Genomic DNA, 23,158 nt, shown 5'->3' on the forward strand with positions numbered 1-23,158 from the left:
CATGTACCTTTTGTTTCCTGGTTTGAAATCGGGACAGGCTCTGTTAACAGCATCTCTGTATTGCTTGGTAAGTAAACTGACCTGATTTTCCTCTCTGTGATAAGTCTTTACTTGACTATCCAGTTGGTTTTGGGCTGTATTGGCTTGTGCACTTTGTATGGTTGTTAAGAGTTCTGCTCAGACTACCACTGATGGGTCTGTCCATGGAGTTGGGATTTGGCTCAAACACTTGCCTTTCTTAATTTACATTTAAAACAGCTTGTGGAGTGAAATGTCAACATTTTGGTGTTTTTAAAAAATATTTATATTACAAAACAGTCAGAGATATAAGCAGAATTTACTGTAGTGAAAGGAAATGAATAAAAATAAACACATTTAGATAACTATAAAAGCACACCAAAAGGTAGGAAGCAATTAATCCAGAGTTGAAATATCACTCTATCTGAAACAGTTGAAAAAAAAAAAAAAAAGTAAACAATTATTAGAGCAGCAAAACGAACTTTTGTGTCTGCAAATAAATAATTAAATAAATAAATAAATAAAAAGACAAAATAAAGTCAACATTAACAGTTGTCCATCTCCCTAGGTGATTGGTTCCCTGAAGGGGAAGGTCACATACTCTACTAATTATCTGAACCATGCTGTTACTACAAGACTCCAGGACTATTAATCCTAACATTAAGCCTACCATATACAAGGCAGCGTTGGTGGAACTACAAGTGTACACAATTTCTTGAAATTACACAACACACAGATTATTATTATTATTATTATTATTATTATTATCATCATCATCATCAAGGGGGAGACATTCTGTTGTCATCTTTTTTTTTTTTTTGGCATACAATAACTAAGAACAAGCGGATGTGCTTTAAACACCTATCAGTCTTCAGGCAACAGCTCTATGGGAAAGATGAGGGTGGGGTTGTATATTTCATGACATTATATATTAATACGGCACTACAGCAAGCAGTGCAAAATCTGTTTCACCTGTTGTGACTACAGGATATTCGCGGCATCATGCTAGGTATAAGGGTTTCACAAGCACAAGAAGTAGCTATTGTATGTAACTACCTAGATCACAATATGTTCTTAAAAGATACAGTACTTTTTACAGATGCTGGCTTGCAGATAGCCTCCCTAAGTTCTTGTAAACATACTGTACAAATATCAAGGCACTGCAGAAATTGCAGGATTCAAGCAAAATTTATATTCTAGATCAAAATAAAAGGGAAGAGGAGAACCTTACTTGTTTGCTTGTCTTTTTCATACATCCCTTTTACAAAAGTTCTGAGATTAATTGCCCCTTATCTTGGAGGCTGTTTCTAGTCAGGGCAAAAAAACAGGGAAACCTAGACCAAGCCTACTGGAAAAATCTCAATACAACTTTAAGCGTTAGTATTAGCATTGTCATAGAAGGCTGGAAGGAGCATTACACATTTTAACGTTTTGGCAACCTGTGGCTTTAAATACAATTCCTTAAATCATTACTAATTATTCTTCAAAAATGAGAAATAACAACAAAACATTGAAAAAGTGTTTGTTAAAAACATGCTTTATTAAACAGGGTTAAAAAAACCCCCAAAAAACAGATAAAATGATAAATAAAACACCATTTAAAATACCAGCAACATATTCTTTAGTTATATTTATAAAACACTGTTTTCAAGATGACCATCATTCACTTGGTGCATGCGGAGACAGTAATTTAATACAGGGCACTCCTGGGGCTGGTTTCATGGACTACCTTACCCAATTTAACATTAGGTAGTCCCAGATTAGTGCTAATCAGGGTGTGAAACCAACCAATAATGTATTAACGGTAGTCCAGGTGTTTGCACAACAACCTAGCTTGGCAACTTGGGAATAACACATCTTGTGAAACTTAAAATCCAGACATCAAAATGGTATGTTTTGAAAAGGACTTCAAACAAAATACATGTATAAAAAAAAAAATAATAATAATTATGCGCTCTTAATGTCATAAAACCAATACCTATTTCAACAACAAAATGCATTCATTGAAACATCCATCATACAGCAATAAATATATTAGTACCAATATTTACTAATCCAAGTCTGCTACTGATTTTTCAATTCAGAAATATGCATGAAGTTCCATAAAGCAAAGTCCATACCCAACACATTCAAATGATTATGCTCTTCTTTTTTATTATTGTTCTACCTGATTTGTGCTTTCAATGCTATAAATCAATCAACCAAAAGAATGCTACACAGTGCATTTTATAAACGGAACAATCCTTTTTGCGCAGTCTAAATTCATGTTCCTACAATGACACCTAGTGGTTCTAGACTTGTATATTATTCAGTTAACATGATCTGCAACACAAACTCTAACTGAGCAGCTTACATAGAGTAGTTTAGTTTAGTTATCTATCTTTAGTAATGTACATTAGTCAATTCATCACCCTTTTTAAAAAAATAATTAAAAAATTACATTACTTTGCCATTATGTTGTATATCTGACAAATTGACATGGTTATCAGTGTAGATTGTATGGTTATAGTAAGTAATGTTGCAGTGCTTTTCAAGGAAGCTGAACAAATTGTAACGCCACACTTCCACATGCACTGCTCAGTGGGGCCACTCTACACTGAGTGAAACTACATGACAACGAAACAGCAGCAAAACAAAGACATTTCAAGGAACAAGGACATCCATTGGTTTTTACTACTCTTTTTTTGTAAATTTAACCACACCAAATTCTGTAGGCTGGCATTTAAAAGAAAAGAAATGGAGCACACTACATACAGATTTCACTGATTATTTAATTTACACCACAAACACTTTTCTTCTTTATATATATAAGTACAATATATTACAAGTGTAAATGTGTGACTGCTGGTGTTCACCTGGTCATGAAGTGAATGGCATGCTGTGTGCTTTCTGAACCTCACGCCTTTTTTTCCCTGCCCTCTCACTCTTGTTAATAAAATGTCTGTAGTTTACACTGTTCCAAAATATAAAAACATGCAGAATCTATATCCTATATCATACAATCGTTACAATACTTGAAGCCACTTTCCCCCCCCCCTACATACAGCCAGCCAGAGCTATCTTCTGAATTTGTTGTTTTTCTTGCAGCCTGTGAGCTAGTTGTCATTCTGTTGTCCTGTGGAAGATGCAAGAAGTGGGTTAAAGTCCTGCCACAATTGCACAGCCCAACAACGGTGTGTGAGTGGCGTTTGCCCCAAAACAGCTTCATTCCTTTGATGTTTTGATTTTCTTCACTCCTTGCAGTACACTTCTGCAGTATTCAAGTCTCTAGTCTTTAAAATAGCCTACAATTATACAGTTTTGCGCTTGCCTCCCATGACTATTGGCCGAGCAAATTCCACAAAGTCGTCTATAAGAACAGGCCAGGCTCCTGAAAGAGAAGTAGACAAATAATAATTTTAGAAAAAGCATGCCAATAAATGTTGTAAACACAAAATCAGAGCAGTTTTATGTAGATCCCCATGCCACACACAGACGTACAGAATGATTCTCAAGACACAGTCTTCAATAGGCGAGACAACAAGGTCTGATTGTATTAGTGGTTACCTGCATTTAAAAATGTACAGTACCGTGAAAAAGTATTTGCCCTGTCTGAATTTCTGCATTTTTTGCACATTTTTCACATTGAATTTGGTCAGATCTTTTTGTGGGTTGTAGCAGTATATAGAGGGAGTCAGAGAAAAAATGACACCAGTTTGGTGCTTCTTTCATTTGTTTGATGTGCAAGGTAATTAAACATGCAATCTTCAGGTGTGAAAACGTTATTGCCCCCCCTAGTTAACTCAACCCAATTAAAGGGATAATTAAGGTTAGCTGTTTGAATACTCTGGTTAACAATCAGGCCTGATTTGGGCCAGCCCTGCCCAATATAAATCTGACTAACTTTGGCCCTTACCATCAGAGTGAAGTTGTCAGCACACAGGTTCTAGAGGCACATCATGCCACGATCAAGAGAAATTCTTTAAGACCTCTGGAAAAAAAGTTGTTGATGCCTATCAGTCTAGAAAGAGTTACAAAACCATTTCTAAGACGCTGAGGCTCCACCAAACCACAGTCAGAACCATATTGTCCAAATAGAGACAGTTTGGGACAATAGTGAATCTTCCCAGGAGTGGATCTACTACCAAAACTTCTCCAAGAGCAAGGAGTAAAATCTTCCAAGAAGTCACAAAGAACCCTAGAACAACATCCAGGGGTCTGCAGGCCTCTCTTACCTCGGCTAAGGTCAGTGTTCATGACTCCACCATCAGAAAGACACTGGGCAAAAATGGGACTCAGCAGAGTAGAAAAGCGGAAACCACTGTTCACTAAGAAGAACATGAATGCTTGTCTCAAGTTTGCCAAAAAGCACCTGGATGATCCTCAAGAGTTCTAGAACAATGTTTATGGACAAATGAGTCAAAGTGAAACTTTTTGGCCAACAGTCAAGCATGGTGGTGGTAGTGTCATGATTTGGGGATGCTTTGCTGCATCAGGACCTGGACAACTTGCCATCATTGAAGGAACCATGAATTCTGCTCTGTATCAGAGAATTCTACAGGAGAATGTCAGACCATCCGAATGGTTGAAGAACAAGAAATTTAAAAGTTTTGGAATGGCCTAGTTAAAGTCCAGACCTAAACCCCGTTGAGATGTTGTGGCAGGACCTGAAACGATTTCTAGCAGTTTATGCTAGAAAACCCACAAATGTCACAGAGTTGAAGCAGTTCTGCATGAAGGAGAGGGCCAAAATTCCTCCATGGCGCTGTGAGAGACTGATCAATAACTACAGGAAGCGTTTGGTTGCAGTTATTGCTGCTAAAGGTGACATGACCAGTTATTGAGTCTAAGGGGGCGATTACTTTTTCACACAGGGGCATTGGGTGTTGCATAACTTTCTTTAATAAATAAATGAAATAAGTATCAAAATTGTGTTATTTGTTCACTCAGGGTCCCTTTTATGTAATATTAGATTATGGTTGAAGATCTGATAACATTCAGTGTCAAAAATATGCAAAAATGCAGAAAATCAGACAGGGGGCAAATACTTTTCCATGGTACTGTACATGTACACACGTAAAGATGAGGTTGTCTATATATCTGTACATTTCATAAAAATCTATTTTAAGGAATGTCCTGAAGATAGTGCAGAGATGGAAATAAGAATCATATTGCAGAGCAGTTCCACCCATTCCACATTTTAATACAAGCTTAATTAGCCATAGGGTCTAGCTAGCAAGCTCTGTTGTGTCTTATTACCCAGGTTTTGATAGAAATTGTCAATGACCTGTGTAAAAGAATATTCTTAGGCTCACATTTGTACATGGGTAAGGACACCTTCAGTATTCCCTGTGGGGGATAGAGGGGGAAACAATAGTCCCACAGATTGTAAGTGGGTGCACTGTAGTTCAAAACCAAGATCTACGGTCTACTAGTACTCAGCCTGAAGTACTGTGTCCCACTGGTTTGCATTAGTATATTGTTCACTGATAAATAAGTGTGGGGGTAAAAAACTAATTCATAACTCAGATTTATCCAGATTGTTTTTATGGCTTCAGGCCTGTTTTTGTTTTTTTTTTAATCTTTAAATCACTTGCCTTCTTCATCGTAGTTTGACATGTCATCTGCAATAATATTTCCAAAGTCTAAAAGTAGATTCCACGTGTCTTTGGGAATTGATCTTTTGTGATGTTCCTACAAGAAAGAAATGTGTTTTGATTTTACTGTGTTAACAACCCAATTATTTATCACAAACTAAAGTCATCTTCTTGTAATCTACAGTATAACACCATAATCTCTGGTTACTCCTGATATTGTAGGGATTGTATTTCAACAAAGATATTAAATGTGTTTGGTTTTATTGCCAGGCATCGGGCCGGTTGCTAGGGATCAATTTTTTTTTTTTTTTTTTTAATAGCCAAATCAGCTTGCAAGTTTTCCATCTTCAATATTCCAACTTTTGTGAATCGTGTCAAGTGTAATAATAAAATAATTAGACTCCATAAAGAAAGGTAAAAGGTGCTACTCAGCTACTCAAATGATCACCTCTGGAGGAGGAAAGACAACAACTTTCAGACTATATTTTCAAAGCTTTTTCCAGTCTTTAATTCTTATTTTTTTAAAGAAAAAAAGCTGCTGATTTTACAAAACCAGATACCTGAAATACTACTAGTCATGGCCTTTGAAGCACTCTAAATCTTTTTGCCTCGCAAGTTTGTTACAGTTACATGACATTTTCTTCTTTCAGAAAAAAAAGAAAGAGAGTTAAAGACTGGAGTACAAATGGTTTGAAAATATGGCCCCTGAAATCTTAATAAGCTTTTTTACTTTCTTCCCTGAGCAATGGATTATTCCACCAGGGGGCAGTAATCAGCTTTAAAAGATGGCATCGAATGGGGAACACCTGAGGAGCGTATTAAAATCACATGGTGAAGATATACTAAAAAGACAGGTAAAAACACAAGAATAAACTTGGCTAAATCTTATATTCTAAAAACGTACTCTGTATCTCTATATTCAAAAGGCAGGTGTTACGATAAAGGGGAGTTATTCCCATTTGGATAAAAGGGTTCTACAGTGATGTAAATGTACACAATATTTCACCAGCTTTTGTTCACTAGTGCTTACTATAAAAATAGGGTGAAACTATTCCAATTAGTTTTATTTATAGGTACTGTAAATGGGAAACAAGAAAAAATAAGGGCATAAGGGTGAGAGTTTCTGTTCTTAGATATGCTCGAGGCAGTTGAACAAATCCTTTTTTTTTGTATTTATTAGCACATAAATAGGTCCTCAGATGGAGCTCCAATGTTGTCCTCATGTCCTCGATCAGTCTATAAAGAGTAATGTCAAACTCAACACAATGCACTGTCTTTATATTCCAACACAAAGATAAATCCCACTGAACACAAATTGTCCACACACGTTCCAGATTTCTTTTTCAATTAACAGCAAAATAGTTTTACAGATATGCATTGGTTTGTCCCTATAAAGGTTTACTGCAAAGTGTATGGCTTGAGTTTTTTTTTTTTTTTTTTTTTTTTATTTGTATTTGAAAAGCAGGTTAAATTGCAGATGAATTTCAATTGCCTCCACCGATATCTTTGTATCTGCTTGCGTTGTTTACGGTGACTTAAGCAACAGTTTGTACATCAAATAGGTGCACCATGTCTGCACCAGGAAGCTTCTTGAATTGTGATTGGGTGTGACTCATAACATACCCAATCAGAGGACTGCATGCAACTCAAGTTCTAACCTTGGTTCAGTTACTAAACCCCAACTGACACCTCACTTATAGGAGTAGGGAACTGTACTGGGCGCAATTATCAGGGGTCTGGTACTGTCTTGTACATTGGCAATAAAAGTTGGGTATGTTAAACTCACAATGTCATACGTGGGAATTTATCTTCTTTCTTGGTATCTTTGTAACAATTATTGTTAAACAGTAAAGAATGAACACTGTTTAAAATGTGGACAAATAATGTGCAATGTTGTTGTGCTATGGTGTAGAACCCTGAACTCCTGCACTAACATAGTAACTGTTAAGATAATAACTGTTACCGAAGCAGCAACAACAGTCTGGAGCTCTTGAGAACCGTGGGTTAATGACGTCTTTGTACATCGTTCAGTGTTTACTGAAGCGATTTATCCTTGAATAGCAAGGGAGATCTTGGTCACACACACACACCAGGACTTACCAATAAAAACTTGTTCCAGAGATCTAGAAATTTAAACTTTCCAGTCAAAACTAAATTCCAGTAGGCAATGGCCATTTCTAAGTCTGTAAAAAAAAAAAAAAAACTCATTAAGAACAAAATTTTGCTCAAACAATACAGGTATGTTATGGGTTAGGCACCTGACAGGATGTTTACTATTTGGCCACTGAAACACAAGCATACACCAAATTCAGATGTTCATTGTCACAGCTCAGTGGAACCTTAAGGGATACTATATTTTATAATATGTATTCTCTTACATGTTTAATGTCCTATCGTGTGTTGTTTCCACTTATATCATTACTATTCTGGAAAAATGCTGGGTAAAATGCTTGTAAAAACTGAACTTCTGAAGGGAGATGGTTTCAACAATGATCACTAGGATTTTGCTATTTACTAACACACAGTTGCAGAGAGGCCAGGATTCACAACTGAGCCTCTCTAGTGGCAATGTATGTCTTTAGAAATTCAGCCCTGTTGTGGAAAACGGGCGCTGGCAAGCCTTGTAAGTAGGAGACAGTATATACAGCAATATGGAATTTTACAAAACACACATAATAGGATATTAAACAAATAAGGAATTAAATATTGCAGAACTGCTGTTGGTATAAAAAGTCTTCCTTTAAGCTCTTTAAAAAGAAATAAAGCTCTTCCTTGGAGGACTGAATACGAGCGGATGCTCCACCCAGTTCTATTGACAGGTGCTGTACGTTCTCCACTCAGAATTTATAGAACCTCACCCCGGACGGTTTGCAGCCTCGTCTGAAGCTGGTCGGGGCCATTAATAATTAAGCAACATTTTCCTTCATTTTACCTTCTTTCACTCCTATACAAGAAGCACACCAACACCAAATGGGCTAGACCCAACAAAGGACTTAAATCATGTTATTTAGTATGTGGGGGACAGGAGGCTATGTGATGATATGGCCACTACTGTCTACAGGACAGATGCTTTCAGGAATGGAGGAATAGCCTCTTTGAAAACCCTAACGTACGGCATCAGCTATAAAGTAGGGGGCAATCCTCCTCAATACTGAACCTAACTTTGAGAGGATATGCCTCCCATCGGAGGATAATAGCATGTGTTAAATAATGTTCTCACCAAGTTTCATTACTACTGGATATACAGTTCTTACGATATGTATGTAACAATGTAAGCGTGATATAATACTGTACTCTTTATCTATGTACATAATCCCAGGTTCTGACACTCTAGAACTTCCTCACCAAGTCTCATCCCAATAGGACAGATTCTTATAGAACATGTTTCATGCAAACATATTGTTCCAAGGTGCGTTCTGAATGAAACTGCTGCAAACAAAGGACCTACCACTTGCTGGTTATTGTCTAAATCCCCACTGGCAGGATACAGAAATCATGAGATGTGGCAATGTTTCTTCACTGTTAACCTGCACAGCGTACCATATCCCAAACTTTAAGAGACTAAAAAAATCAACCATATGTTCGTTGATTTTGTCGATGTGCATCTACAGTTACAGCTTCAGATCTGTGAATCATCAGCAAATCTTTACCTTCTACGCAGGCATCAAAAGCTCAACATTGAATCCAGTCACTTGTATTTATTTTGCTAATCTCCTTTACACATTTCACCCACAGTTCATAACCCGTATTGGGAAACCGTGAACGCATCTGCCAACATTTTCAAGTAAGAAAAATCGTTAATGTAATAAAAACCTCCATTCACAAGCAAGAGGATTTCATGGTTAATCTCTGCTTGATACATTCCCCAGTGGACAACAGCACTTACTTACATGAACATATCCTCTTGCTGTGCTGCAATAACCTGAATAATTACTTCTTAATTCTAAAAAGAAAATCTAGAACACAGGCTTGCACAGCATGTGTGTAGATCATTTACATATGTCAGCATTCATTTAAATACCTAATCTACCAGTGCTGGCTCCAAATTTATTCTAGACCCCCTTTAAGTGACGCAAAACCTTTAAACAGATATCATCCCTGCTTGCTGTCAGACACCCATTCTCTCATACCCAAGAGTATAATTTCCTATTCCAGTCAGTTTGTACATTCTATATAACAAAAACTAAGCAGCCTACTGTCACTTGTATTAACAATGCTGCCTTTTCCACAGTGGGGTGTGAATACCTCTATAAATATAGTACCCCATCATCAAACAATACTAAAATATTGAATGTATACAAATCACAACATGGGAAATTATGTTATATTAACCCACTCTTCTTCGTAAACCTTGGTTCTCTTGTCCCTATGCAGCACTGTTCTTGTCAGACTCTCACTAGATATGTGCAGCATGTTTCTTCTGGTTAGATTAAAGGGGAGAAGGCAGAAAGTACTTTTTCTGCAAAATGTCCTGGTACTCAATTCCAGTCTTCTGACTTGGTGTATTTTTCAGTTATTTTTTTCATTCCTATTAAGACTGAAGTGTCTGGCTGTCTCTTCTAGTTCTCAATGTGTCTGTATGTGTGTATGTGTGTGTGTGTGTGTGTTTTAAAAGCATTATTCTGGCCAGCATGTACTATAGTGGACTCCTTGCTGTTTAAAAAGCCAAAAATCCATGCCTCACTCCCTGGTGTCTGCTGGGTAATAGCTTAATAGATTAAGCAGTTTTAAATTACAAGTCTGTAATGGTCTTGCCGTAAATATAAATATTCCTGTCATGAAGAAAGCTATACTCATTTGGCAGATAGTCTACACTTATATACAGTCCCTTCTCTAAGTACTCTCTGCCCTGTTGCTAGCCTTGGAGACACTTTTTTAAAGGGTTTACTCTAGTCCAGGGCTTCCCAACCCTGATCCTGGGGACCCCATGTGTCTTCTGGTTTTCATTCCAAAAAAGTTGCACAGTTCAAGTCACTTATAAAATGTTACAGCTAACTTAAAATCTGCAACTGTTTAAGAGCTGAAAACAAGTAAAAAGATCTAATTAAGCAAATTATTAGTTCAATTAAGGGTTTAGTTAAATAAATGAGATCTTGGAATGAAAACCAGAAGACACGTCAGATTAATTGCAACAAACTAAAAGGATTATACTAACTGAGGACCCTGTGGTTAGTACGAAGGATGGTACTAAACTAGCATGTAAGTTAATACCAATTGCAATGAACTAAGCAGCTCAAGATAGGCCCCAGCTGTGTATTAAAAATGTTCTCAATTGCAACAAACCCAAAGTATCTGCTGTTGCCCAGGGATACAAAAACACGTTACTAAGTTAGTGCAGCAATTTCTGTAGACTAAAGACTAAACAAATTGGACTGGAACAAATTTAAAATAAAATAAATTATGTATTACTAACTTTTATAAAACTGAACTATTCATAACCAAAAATTATATAAAATTATTTGAAATCTTCTGGTTAAAAAAAATTTAATAATAATAACAACAACAGCAATAATAATAAAATGTTTGCAACAAAACCAGTTTCATCCTTATTCAACTTAACATAGGCCTATTTTATTTAAAAAAAAAAAATTCCAGTACGACTTTCCAGTGTCTCTACTTTCTGCCTCTTCCACAGGTTTTTTTTTTTTTTTTTTTTTTTTTTTTTTAAATTTGCTGCTGTACCTGGCCGCCTCTCGGGGAAGGCAGCGTTGAATCTGCTTACACGTGTATTCCATGCAGTCGTGTGCTGCAGAATTCCTGTACAATCCTTTCGGCCATCCTCCACAGTTTCAATAAAATATTTTATACACTATGAAATAAAAGTTTTTGCTCCATTGTATAATTTGTACACGACTACTGGCCACGATTGCTTTCATATGGATGTACCGAGAAAGTAAGCTTTTATAGAAATATTAGCCGATAGTTAATCTGTACTCTCTGAATTACTCATCAGCGGCACAGGGTGTTGTGAAATGTTTAAACGCATTTGAAGTTAATTTTAATAATGTGGCTGGATTTGTCTCCGATAATGCCAGTTACATGATCGAGGCATACAATGACATTCTTCGAGGTTTATTGCCAAATTCAGTACATTTGACTTGTAATGCCCACATAATAGCCCTTGCCAGCAATATCTGGGTAAATAATTTTTCGAAAGCAGACAAGCTGGTTGCAACTGTGTGACAAAGTGCCCGCCCTCGCCGACGGCAAAGCACCATTCTACCCCAGCTGGGGGCCAACCTCTGCCGCCATGGTAAGGGGGCCGGTTGGCCCGACGGGGTCGGTGGTCTGGCAGGTCTTGGTCCGAGGGGGTGTTGATGGTGGTCCCTCAATAAGGGGCAGTTCAGCAGAGTGGTTTGGACGGACATGCGGGAGTACTCAAAATTTTCGGCCACGCCACGGCCTGGACCAGGGTAGTGGGGTTGTGCCGGCGAATCCAGGCCCGCATTTCAGCGCCGAACACACAGCAGAACTGCTCCATAACAATGGCCTCCCCCATCCGAATCCCGGTTTTCTGGCTAGGGTTCAGTCATTGTGTCATGTGGTCGCATAACTGCTGGGCCACCGCCCTGGGCCGGGTGTTTGGTGGCCGCCGGAACTCCGGGAACCTGACCCGGTGAGTCTCCCCCGTGATGTTAAGACGGCGGAGGATAGTCTGTTTCACCAGGTCATACTGGGCAGCGTCGTCATCAGTCATGGCCCGGTACGCTGCTTGTGCCTCCCCATTTAAGCAGGGGCCAAGTTGGCTCGCCCAGTGCTCCCGGGGCCATGCTGCGGTGGTGGCTAACCTCTCAAACGCCACAAGGTAGGCTTCCAGGTGATCCTCCGCCGTCATTTTCTGGGCCCGGGCCTTCGGGGCCACCATCCCGGAGCCTGCTACCGACGTCATCCCCATCCCGACCCTCTCAATGAGAACTGTGGACCGATCCTCCCTCCTCCGTTCCTCAGCCTCCCTCCGGCTGTCCAAAGCCTCCAGGACTGCCGCCAAAGTGGCTGGATCCATCTCCTGCTTCTGACTCCACATTTGGCAGAATGTGCGTAGCGGTGGTGTAAATCAAGAGACTCCAGTCCAGTTTCTGTGCCTGGGTTTTTATTTTCCTTCCCCAGGTCAGGGAAAGCACACTCAACAAAATAATAAAAATAAACAATAAGGAAGCCGGGATACACAACGATGTGTAACCCGACCACATAGAGTGTAATGGGGTTGCAGTCCCAAACAATAAATAAACAAGTCACAGAAAAACAACGCGCTCCCGTGAACCCAGCACTTCCGGGTAGTCGCTCCCCCGACGTACTTTCCGGAGCGTCCCGTTAGTGCTCTAGGATGTAGAAAAGGAGATGGGTTAGCAGGACAACAATAAAAACGACCTGTCTTTCTTTCTTTCTTTCTTTGCCCTCGCTGACAGCAAAGCGCCACTCTTCTCCTTTGAGGCAGGTGAGGCAGGTTTCCTGATCCACCTGCGGCGATGGTACGGCCTTCAGGTGGATCCACTGCTCCGCGGTCTCTACCTCACCCCGATCGAAGGCCTGCACAAAAAGGGGGTCTTCATATGGGCACACGTCAGGGAGGTGCCCATACTCCAGACAGGCGAGGTACCATGTAGCCCCTCCTTCTTTTAACTCCCTCTGGTGCTTTGCCGTCAGCGAGGGCGGGCACTTTGTCACAAACTGTTAAAAAAAAAATGTTTAAAAACATTGCCCAAGAAGAAAACTATGTTTTAAAGACCACTTGACAGAAGCAATCCAACAAAAAGGCTGTACTTTACCCATAAAGTTGCGATCTGAGCCAAGCATAACACGATGGGGCACTTGGTATTCTGCTGCTGAATATAATTTCAAATACATCAATTTTTACGCAGGCTTTGTGGAAAAGGAAATGCACATTTCACCAAACACTGTAGTGTTAAAAGTACCTCCAGAAATTGCTTAAAAGATTTGTTTAAAAGGTTAAAATCAACTCTCCCTAATTGCGACGCATGCCAAGGGACTGGTGGATCTGATTCAGTGGTTTGAAAGCTGTAAAGTGAGAGTCCATCAAACATATAATAAAGGTTGCAGAATCAATAAATACATACCGAGCAATGGCACAAGAGGTACACAGCACAGACGCTGCAGTAAACAAACTAAGTGTAAAAACCTTTCATGACGTTTCTGAAAAACTGACCAATTACTATAGCCCGGATCAATGCAAAAAGAAACCACTTTTTTTACAACCAGCTCATAACTTTCCGATGGCAGTGAGGATATTCGACCCACAACAAGTGTGCAGTTGGGATCTGGACGCCCTCCCATTATATTCTATTCCAGGATTTGATGCTGACTGTAAATTAAAAATGACACATACCTACCATAGGCAAAAGAAAACGGCAGTAGAATGACTTTTAATCAATTTTGGATTAAAGCTGAAGAACAATTTCCCAATTGAACACGAGAGGATAAAATATATTTGTCAGTTGTCACCAATTCTGTAGATGCTGAAAGAAGTGTTTAATCTTATTTAAAAAAATTTACCGAACAACATCAATCTATGAGAGAAGGCAGGATTAACCAACTGACGATGCTGAAGTTTAACAGCAACACAATGCATGGGACATTTTCTTTCATGAAACTAAGTGACACTTACGAACAACCTTGCATCATCATCATTATTATTATTATTATTATTATTATTATTAGTAGTAGTAGTAGTATTATATTTGTAATGTATACGTTACAGCATTGATGTTATGATTTCAGTATTTTATATAAATTGTTCTGGGAATCAGTGCTAGGTTTTTTTATATATTTTGTTGAAAATTATGTGTTCCTACTAGTAAACTGAAACATTTAAATTACTTATTTACACATTCTAACAAATAATACTGAATAAGATGTATTGGTAATAAAGGAATGCATGACTAAATAAATGTCCGGAACTGCTTCTGCTGCCTAATCAACACGTCAATGCGTGTTAATAGAATGACTAATTGAGATGATTAAAGGAATTGGGAGATTATTAATCAATAAGTGGTTTAATCAAGCAGGACCACCTTGCGGTGGGAGGAATGAAGTGCAGCCTAAGAAAGCAGGTCGCGTAAAATGCAGGGCCCTATTTATAGGTTATACCTGAAATATGCTATTAGCATTTCTGATTCTATTTGCATCTTTTATAGCCTACAATACACCTTTGGTCCTATAAACAAATGCATTTGTTTTGTCTGTGAATTAAATAAGGAGCACAAATAGAAGTTTTGCTTATCCTCTAACGTAGCTTCATTAGTTTTGGTGGCGTTAGGAAAATGTGATCAGTCATGTGAAGTTGGTTTAAGAAAATGGGAAATATTCTCATGCAATTCAGCCTTGGTATTTATATTTCGTGTGTAAATACATTTCCGTACATCATTTTCTTAAGTTCAAAAAAATGTAAATAAAAAAAACAATAATAGATTAAGGATGTTAGGTTTCTTAAACAAAATAACAAACAGGATTTTGACCTTGAAACAAAAAAATAACACTCTTAAAATATAATTAGCTAGAACCATCCCCCCCCCCCTTTCCCCCTTAAGTTCCAGTTTGTTAGCACACTACAATAAAGAGCTTAATTCTGAGTTCCGTATTAAAGCTGGGGATCAGCTAATCCTCAGCTTTGTTAGTTGCAATTGGTACCAAGTTCGTACGCAGCTGGGGATGATCATGAGATTAGCTAGTCCGCAGTTCCATACTAAATCTACAAGTTTGTTGCAATTGCCCCATGGGGTCTCCAGGAGCAGGGGTGTGAAGCCCTACTAGTCTAGTCTTTATTAAATCCTACTGTTTTTTTATTTTTTTAAAAAGAGGTAAAACACCTGTTTGTTTTACAAAACTAAACAACTAAGTAATAGATTTTAAGTTCTCTTAAGAACTCTTTTAAAAAAAACTATGGAGGAAACCCTTAAGTAATAAGGTATTTGGTCTGCACACAGCAGATTTAATATTGCAGTTAAAAGGGGCGGATCCTAAAGACTTGTGTGTTAGGCAACCAAAACTTTCATCACTGATGAACTTTTAATTCATCAGAATTGGCAGTCACTCACATGGTGACCATCAGTACCCTCTAACATTTCACAAGCACTAAATGAACACACACACACACACACACACGATATTACATGCCAAGCACCGGAGCTCTGAGAGGTATGTTACACATTTTGATTTCCACAGCACCTCTCTGTATCTCTCACTCTGCATTTAAATAAACTTCATTAACAGAGAGTGCTGTTTGCTTCAGTCTCCAGAAAGAAGGCTTACAAAAAAGGACTTTCTCTGTGTTTAGTTTTCATATCAAACAACTATAGAAATTGATCTTTTTGCTTACCTAAGCCCTTTTGTCCAGGGTTTTTAGCAAAGTTAAATGTAAACTGATAGAAGTCCTTGAACTTTCCTGGGTCCTTTAATTCTTGCTCTAATCTTGGTAGTTGGGATTTAAGTTTATCTGGGCTGTCACAGCTGTGGAAAATAAGATGTTAGCATATTACCTATAAAACATTCTATATGAGTGGGATGTACATACATGAATAACAGACTAGTTTAAATGACAACAGCACCTTTCTTTTTTTTTTTTTTTTTTACCTGCCAAACACAGAACCTTGGCCTAAGAAATCACTTGTGCACCGTAGAAAAGCAGAGCAGAGTCAGAGCAGGTAAATACGTGTTCTACGGGTTCACACAACTACATTTTTTTCAGAAATACTGTATAAAATTAAGTTTCTAGTAAAGGGGAGTCTTCCTATATCTGGAAGTTTGATAGCAGCATATTACAGTAATGTGCTCTGAAATTCTGTAATGTTTGGCCACCGCCCCATTCCCATCCCCACCCCCATCTATTCATTTTCAATTCTAGAGCCTTGGTGCTTGGAAGTACTTACCCAAGTTCTGACATTCCATCTACAAACTCCCTCTTACTGAACTCGCACTGAGTAGCAGCTCTGAACTTCCACGCAACCACCAAAACACTAACGCTGGCCGGATCCAGGTTAAGATCATCACAAAACTGCTGGATGCCATCTATACCAATCTTATTCTCATCCTGAGGATCTGAATCAAACAGACACAAAATCCCATTTCACCATATAGAAACACAAACCACAAATACAGCAGCTGTTTTGCTCTTTCACACACTTGTAAAGAGATGCATCAGTAATTCGAAGTTACCTAGAGTTCAAGCAGTATGGGGCTTATTGAAGTTACCTACAGTTAAAGGAGTATGGGGCTTATTAAAAAAATTAAAAATGAAAAAAATGCTGCATTAGACTTTATAAGGTGAACATTAACATGACAGTCGAGGACAATATATGAAGACTTTATATGTAGTACAGTAGCTAACATTCTCAATTCCAAACCATTTTTTTTTATTGCTGTTTTAAGGAGGAGTGGACCAATCCTATGGCTAAAAGATATTCGTTGTGAGGAACTTAAGGGGACACACATTGATGGATTTCTTCTTGTTCCTAACTATTCATATGTAGCACAAAAAGTGCATTCATAGTATGGTCCAAATGAAAATAGAAGTCTGGAAAATTAATGTACAGACAAATAACAAAACAAAATGGACTTATGACAGCAATAATAGGTTATGCACTCGTTTGTAAAACGAGATTCATTTTCAAAACGTTACAATTTATATAACATGGCAGCAGTATGGTAATAATTTATCAAACTACAGGATGCCTTTTTTCCCACATTAACTACAGTCTGTCACATTTTGTATGCTGCACCCAATTCTGCCAAGCTGCACACTTGCAGTAAACAGATTAAACCGATGGCTAAACAGTTCTAGTCAACTGCTGCCTGATTAGTTTTCCTTGTTAAGAAAAGATAAACAATATAAATGATTAAAGCTGAAATAAAAAAAGCTAACTGAATAAAAAACAATTCTGACAATTTTGAGAACTTCCAAGGCTCTCCTAATTTTAAAAGAGCCCTTCTTGCCTTGTGTGACAGCGCATAGGCATGTCACATGAACACTTCTGTGCTTGTTTGTGTGTTTGGTGGCCATCTTGGTGAAGGGACAAGAAGGCCACTGTTTGAACAGCCACATGGTTTAATTGTTATATTGAATAATTAATTGTTTGATTGAGAGTGGATGGACAAGTGTAGAATGTGACCAGGTGGTGATGGGATGCTGAATCAATCAAGCCCCTGGCCACATGGTATGAAAGGAAGAGAAATATTTGTTTGAGAGAGTATATAGGAGAGGCGAGGAGACGAGACGAGACACCAGGATAGCCGTAGCTTGGGTGTTTTTGAGGGGTTGTTTATTTTGAAGAGTTTTGTTTAAACCTTTACTTTGTTCCAGTGTTTATTTGTGAATTATTAAAACTGCAGTTTCTGAGCCTGGGGCTCCTATTTCAAAGGGCGCAAACCTGCCTTGCCTGGGATGGTTTGCCATTACCTCATTATGCAAGATACAAGTATTACAGTGATACGTAATATGGGTAGCACCAACAAGTCAACCTCTGAAACTGGTAGTTGACTAATCACACACTTCAATTGCAAAGCTGCAGCAGCATAGCAGGTATGGAAATAAGACTCCCATTCCATAGCAGTTTGATCCATTCCTGGTTTACTACGAGTTTAACGAGACTTACCTGAGCTTGTTACCTCTGCAATGTGGCTAATCAATCTTGTAGTAAAACCTGAAATGGGTGAAACTGCTATGCCAGGAGTAGCCAACCCATGTTCCTGGAGAGCCACAATCCTTCAGGTTTTGTAGGTAGCTCTAAATCAATCACTAAATAGCTGGAAGAAACAGTAATTCTGACCAATTAAGCCCAATCATTAAGTCAATTACATCATTAAGAGGCTAGGGTAAAACAAAAGGCTCTCCAGGACCGGGCTGGCCACCCCTGTTCTATGCTATAGGAGTCTATTTCCATACCTGCATATATAATGTTTTTATGTGTTTAAAGTATATATTAGTAGTGAACAAGCAAAGTTTTCAAATATAGTGCACAAACACAAAAGTGCATGTACAAAACTGCAACACAATCGGATTTATGTCACTCTGTGATTATTACATTTATCAAGACAGATTGTTTCTTACAGCTCACTGGGTACTGCACAATACAACCAGTTAATAAACCTCCATTACGTAAACTGGGTACATTCTAAACTGGGGGAAAAAAACACTCCCAGTTAACTGCTTCAAACTTCCACATTAAGTGACTGAAATGAAACATGTCTCACAGTACAAAACAGGTACAGTATCGACCAATACAATAAAAAAAAACAACCAAACAAAAACAGACTTGCCTTTGTATCGGTTATAGAGTTGTTCCAGTTTTTTTCGATCTACTGAGTTTTTCATGGATTCTTTATAGTAGAGCTCTGGGTTCTGGAAGTAGCTGTCCGTCGCCGTCTCTAGTTTCCAGTCATTCTGTGTCAGGCAGTATAGAGCAGTTTTCTCCCCAGCCTGAGTAAATGCCATAAACTGCCGAACCTTATCCTTCTGAGATGACCTAAGCTTATGCTACGGAAAAAAAAAAAAAGAACACAAGCAAGATCTGTAAAACAAAGGTACAATTGTTTTCCACATTTTCATGGTCATTTTAAAAAGCTTTTTTTTCCTCCTGTTGAGTCCAGTAAATTCTAAATTCTGATTAAAAACCCAATCGGTTTTATAAATGTGTTGTCCTTCACCCTTTTAGCTTTAGCTTTTTGTTTCTCCCTTGTGGGATTGGCCACCATATTTTTAACTAAGTAAACTGAAGGCAAGGCATAACAACTGATGCTGAACATAAACTTTTTTTTTTTTTTTTTGTGCAGAGTAGGTGTGCCATGTGCATTTATGAGTAAAGTTTTTATTTTATTTTATCAGACAAACAAGCACAAATTGTTAGAATGTGGAATAACCTTGAAAGCCAAAAATCACATAGTGCAGGGGTTCACACACTTTTACACATTACTTCCATCAGCTCAAGGAAAAGACATTCAGTCCTACTTCTTAGTTTTTATTTGCAGCCTTACTATCTCATGTTCCGATCTCATCAGTGTGGTTGGGTTTGGCGTTTGGATGGGAGATCTAAAAAGTGCAAGGAATTATCTAGCCCTTGCACCTTCGGTCTCCCATCCAAGTACCTGTAGGAAGTGGGGTTAGTGGCTTAGAGTCACTAAAATCACTTCACCATGCTTTTACGGATCGACACTGACACAGGCTGTAAAAGGATAGCACTCGGCTTCATTATCAAATCACAGATGCTGCCTGTTCCTCACAGAAATCAGCAGCTGCATTTTAGTGAGTGTACTGTACTTACACCACAGTTTTAACATCAGGACTTTTATATAACTTAATTTACCAGGAAGGAAGTTATGGCAAAAAAAGAAGCTCTTTCATTTAATGACAGATTGTTTGTGATGCAGGAACTGGTTGGAGGTGAAAATAAATGTAGTAATTTGAAATGACAATGACAAGTGTTGCATGGGTCCTTTATGTATTTCATGCACTTACGACTTGGCAATATTATGCTGGGTTTCTTTAAAAGCCCTTTGCAAAACAAGTTTGGATTTCCAGTAAACTAACCTTCCTCCAGCCTTTAAGAAAAACTTGGTGTTCAAAAAAACAACAAACTGCTCTGGACACCGTGGATTGTGCAGGAGTGCAGAGATCTCTGACACGGAGCACACAACAGCTGCTTTCAGAGGCTCCTATGGCCCGGGTTAGCGTTTAATACAAAGTAATACTATCCCACCTCTGCAATGTATATATGTAACTTCATGACTCACCAATGTACACAGCAGATGAGTAGCTCAGGTCAATCTAAACAGTAAAATTACTGACTGTAGAGCAGGGCTTCTCAGACTCGGTCCTGGGGACCCCTGTGGCTGCTGGTTTTCATTCTAACTGAGCTCTCAGTTACTTAACTAGACCCATAATTTAACAAATAACTTGTTTAATTAGACATTTTTACTTCTTTTCAGCTCTTGAACAGTTGCACATTTCAAGTTATTTATAACATTTTATAAGTAACTTGAACTGCAAGTGTTTAAGAGCTGAAAACAAGTAAAAAAAAGGCTAATTAAGAAAATTATTAATTATACGAGTTTGAGAAGCCCTGTTGAAGAGAGTAACAATCAATATTTTACTTTATTTTACAGTAACAATCATTCTTTCTTTCTTTTACAGTATAAACCTGTACAATAGAATATTTTACTCCCCAGGCAAATTTCCAGTTTTGTCTATCCTATTTATAAATAAGCAGCTGGCATTTAAGGTGAGTGTTACTATAAGAAATGTTTACAATAGCAACACAAAACAAATTAGATAACGTTTTTGCATAGTAGTGCTTTGTACAGCTTATAGAAGTAGGTGGACGTGAAGTGGACGGGATGAGTTTCTTCTGGTTGTCATTATGTTTTGCTGCTCAGTGACAGCAATTTAAGAAGAAGCACTGATTTCCATAAATGCATTGTTGGTTAAGCCCTTGAAATGTGTTTTAAATTGATAAAGATATGGGCTACTATTTGTATCAGTTTGTCTCTAGTATGATAGGCTAATTCGGTTTCTTTATGGCCGGTGGAATTATTTTAAATATACTGTGTTCATCCCAGTAACTTTATGGCATAGCTTACTGTCCCAGCAGAAAACGGGGATTAAACTTCAAAACCTTTAACAGTTGGTTGTTACTGATCCTAGCCATACTAAAGCTTGCTTTATAAACCAAAGTGGATTCTAATAAATAATAATAATAATAATAATAATAATAATAATAATAATAATAATAATAATAATAGTCGACATTAAGACAGCCACGCTTGAAGTGTCAGCCCTGACTCTCCCGTACAGTGGTGCAATATCTTGTTATTCCTGACTAGTAAAGTCAGCATTCCTTTCAACAAACTTTACACACGATCTTCTTTACATTGCAGCTCTGGGTTATATCAATATCACCACAGACTTCTCACTTTGACTTGTGACAAGTAAACAAAAAAAGTCCTAGGCCCAAGAATGGTTCCCTTTATAAAGAAGACTGCTTAATGCAACGGCCGTATTATTATTAGACATATCAATATCTGTAGCAGACCAAAATAAATACAAAATAAAGCTCCACATTAGTTCTATACTTTACTCCATAAAACACAGGCACGAAATGTAATGTGCAATACTAGAACATTGTTGTTTTCTGATTTCAAAAAACATAAGCTCCGTACTTTCACTTAGTGATCTGTAACTGTATGTACCCTGGTTAACACTCATTTGCAGGCTGTACACTTAGTAAACGCCACTAAAAAAGTGAAGTACGTTTGTTACCGGCACGGTGCTACTGAAACAAATACATACATAACATAACGTATTCGTTAAAACATTACGGTCAATTGATTATATAGAATTATTATTATTATTCTCACAATTCGATTAGCGTATTTCAATCAGCTAAATATTAAATTAAAAAACAAAACAAAAAACGTTGACTAGGATTTTACCAAACACCAAATACATGTGTTTGTATCACAATAATATATTTGGTATTTGTCCTTGTAGCCCGGTCACTTTCAGCTCGTTTAATTCCCTTTTTCCATTACTTACTCCTCAAATTCCACCAGTGCACTTTCTCGTCGACCGAGCTCCTGAGACCGTGTGCTGCTGTTCGACTCTAGTATCCTAACTTGCTGAGACCAAAAAGGGAAAAATACGTGGTCAATTGCTGTTGTCAGCTCTCAAAATACCAACAACACTCTGACTGACCTTCCTTCTAATACTAGCACTGATAAACTTGGGTGCTGAAACAAACCATCAGTGCATAACAAGATACCCCATCGCAACACCCCTTGGCTGTCTTTACTTACTTACTTACTTACTTACTTACGTGCGTACGCCCGCCCGCTCTCCACCGCTTCACTCCAACCCTTTGCTTTCTTTTTTGTTTATGTTTATTATTTTGATCTTACCTACCATTTTATCACCAGCTGTTTGACCAACTTGAATGCCAATCGCTCGTTCTACGCTTGCGCATCTTTCTCCAGGGAATGCGCTGCAGAATTGGTGAGCGTGCGCGGAAGAGAAAACTATTCTCGGGAATTGTAGTTTGTTCCCGTTCTAAATCTTCCAAGCGTGAAAACACGTCGCTGCAAATGTAGTACAACGCAGTACTGTACTGTGTAACCACGGTCTGTGCTGGTATGCAAGTAATGTACAACCAATTTCAACCATCCTCTTTCAAAAAGCTTTAATGGCAGTTCATTATTATTGGTAAAACTAAAATTACACTGTCACAAGAACTACATCTCCCAACTGTCTGGACCTAGGAATTGTTTCGGAAGCAAAATAAAATTAGCGTTAATAAAATTTATGTGACTGATAATATCTACAATATGTAGTTGTTTTGTCTTCAACATACCTTTTTTCAAATGTAACATTTGTAATCCAACAAAATATACACGAATTAAATATTGTATTACAACAAATTATAATACTAGTTTTATTTTGAATGAAATTATCTATATATATATATTATTATCTCTATATATAATATATAAGATATAGATATATATATTATATATTATATTGCTTCAATTTTTTGTGAGCACTATTTTCCGACCGATTTACGGTA

At 37.9% G+C, this 23,158-nt stretch overlaps 1 protein-coding gene across 6 annotated transcripts; it reads right to left on the bottom strand.

Moving 5' to 3' along the window:
* Positions 1 to 1,568: 1,568 nt before the first annotated feature.
* LOC121328054 (DCN1-like protein 1) lies at positions 1,569 to 22,564 on the bottom strand. 6 transcript variants are annotated; one of them, XM_041272522.1, is made up of 7 exons: positions 22,501 to 22,564; positions 18,864 to 19,080; positions 16,478 to 16,646; positions 15,928 to 16,058; positions 7,695 to 7,777; positions 5,595 to 5,691; positions 1,569 to 3,388 (listed from the first exon to the last, which is right to left on the bottom strand). In XM_041272522.1, the coding sequence occupies exons 1-7, from the start codon at positions 22,501 to 22,503 to the stop codon at positions 3,309 to 3,311; spliced, it is 780 nt and encodes a 259-aa protein (XP_041128456.1). In that variant the 5' UTR covers positions 22,504 to 22,564; the 3' UTR covers positions 1,569 to 3,308. The 6 variants fall into 6 exon arrangements, with proteins under 6 accessions (XP_041128456.1, XP_041128460.1, XP_041128458.1 ...); XM_041272526.1 differs by having other exon boundaries at positions 22,415 to 22,501; XM_041272524.1 differs by lacking the exon at positions 22,501 to 22,564 and adding an exon at positions 22,411 to 22,494.
* Positions 22,565 to 23,158: the final 594 nt, after the last annotated feature.

The sequence above is a fragment of the Polyodon spathula genome, chromosome 15 (genome assembly GCF_017654505.1).
Source record: "Polyodon spathula isolate WHYD16114869_AA chromosome 15, ASM1765450v1, whole genome shotgun sequence".
NCBI classification, from domain to species: domain Eukaryota; kingdom Metazoa; phylum Chordata; class Actinopteri; order Acipenseriformes; family Polyodontidae; genus Polyodon; species Polyodon spathula.

Bases quoted from the DNA above. Each gene is read 5' to 3' on its own strand.
- LOC121328054 (XM_041272522.1), bottom strand. The intron at 7,778-15,927 runs GTAAGCAAAAAG...TTTTTTTTACAG, and splicing joins CCCTGGACAAAAGGGCTTAG to ACTTAGAAATGGCCATTGCC. The intron at 3,389-5,594 runs GCAAGTGATTTA...CTTCTCTTTCAG, and splicing joins GTCAAACTACGATGAAGAAG to GAGCCTGGCCTGTTCTTATA.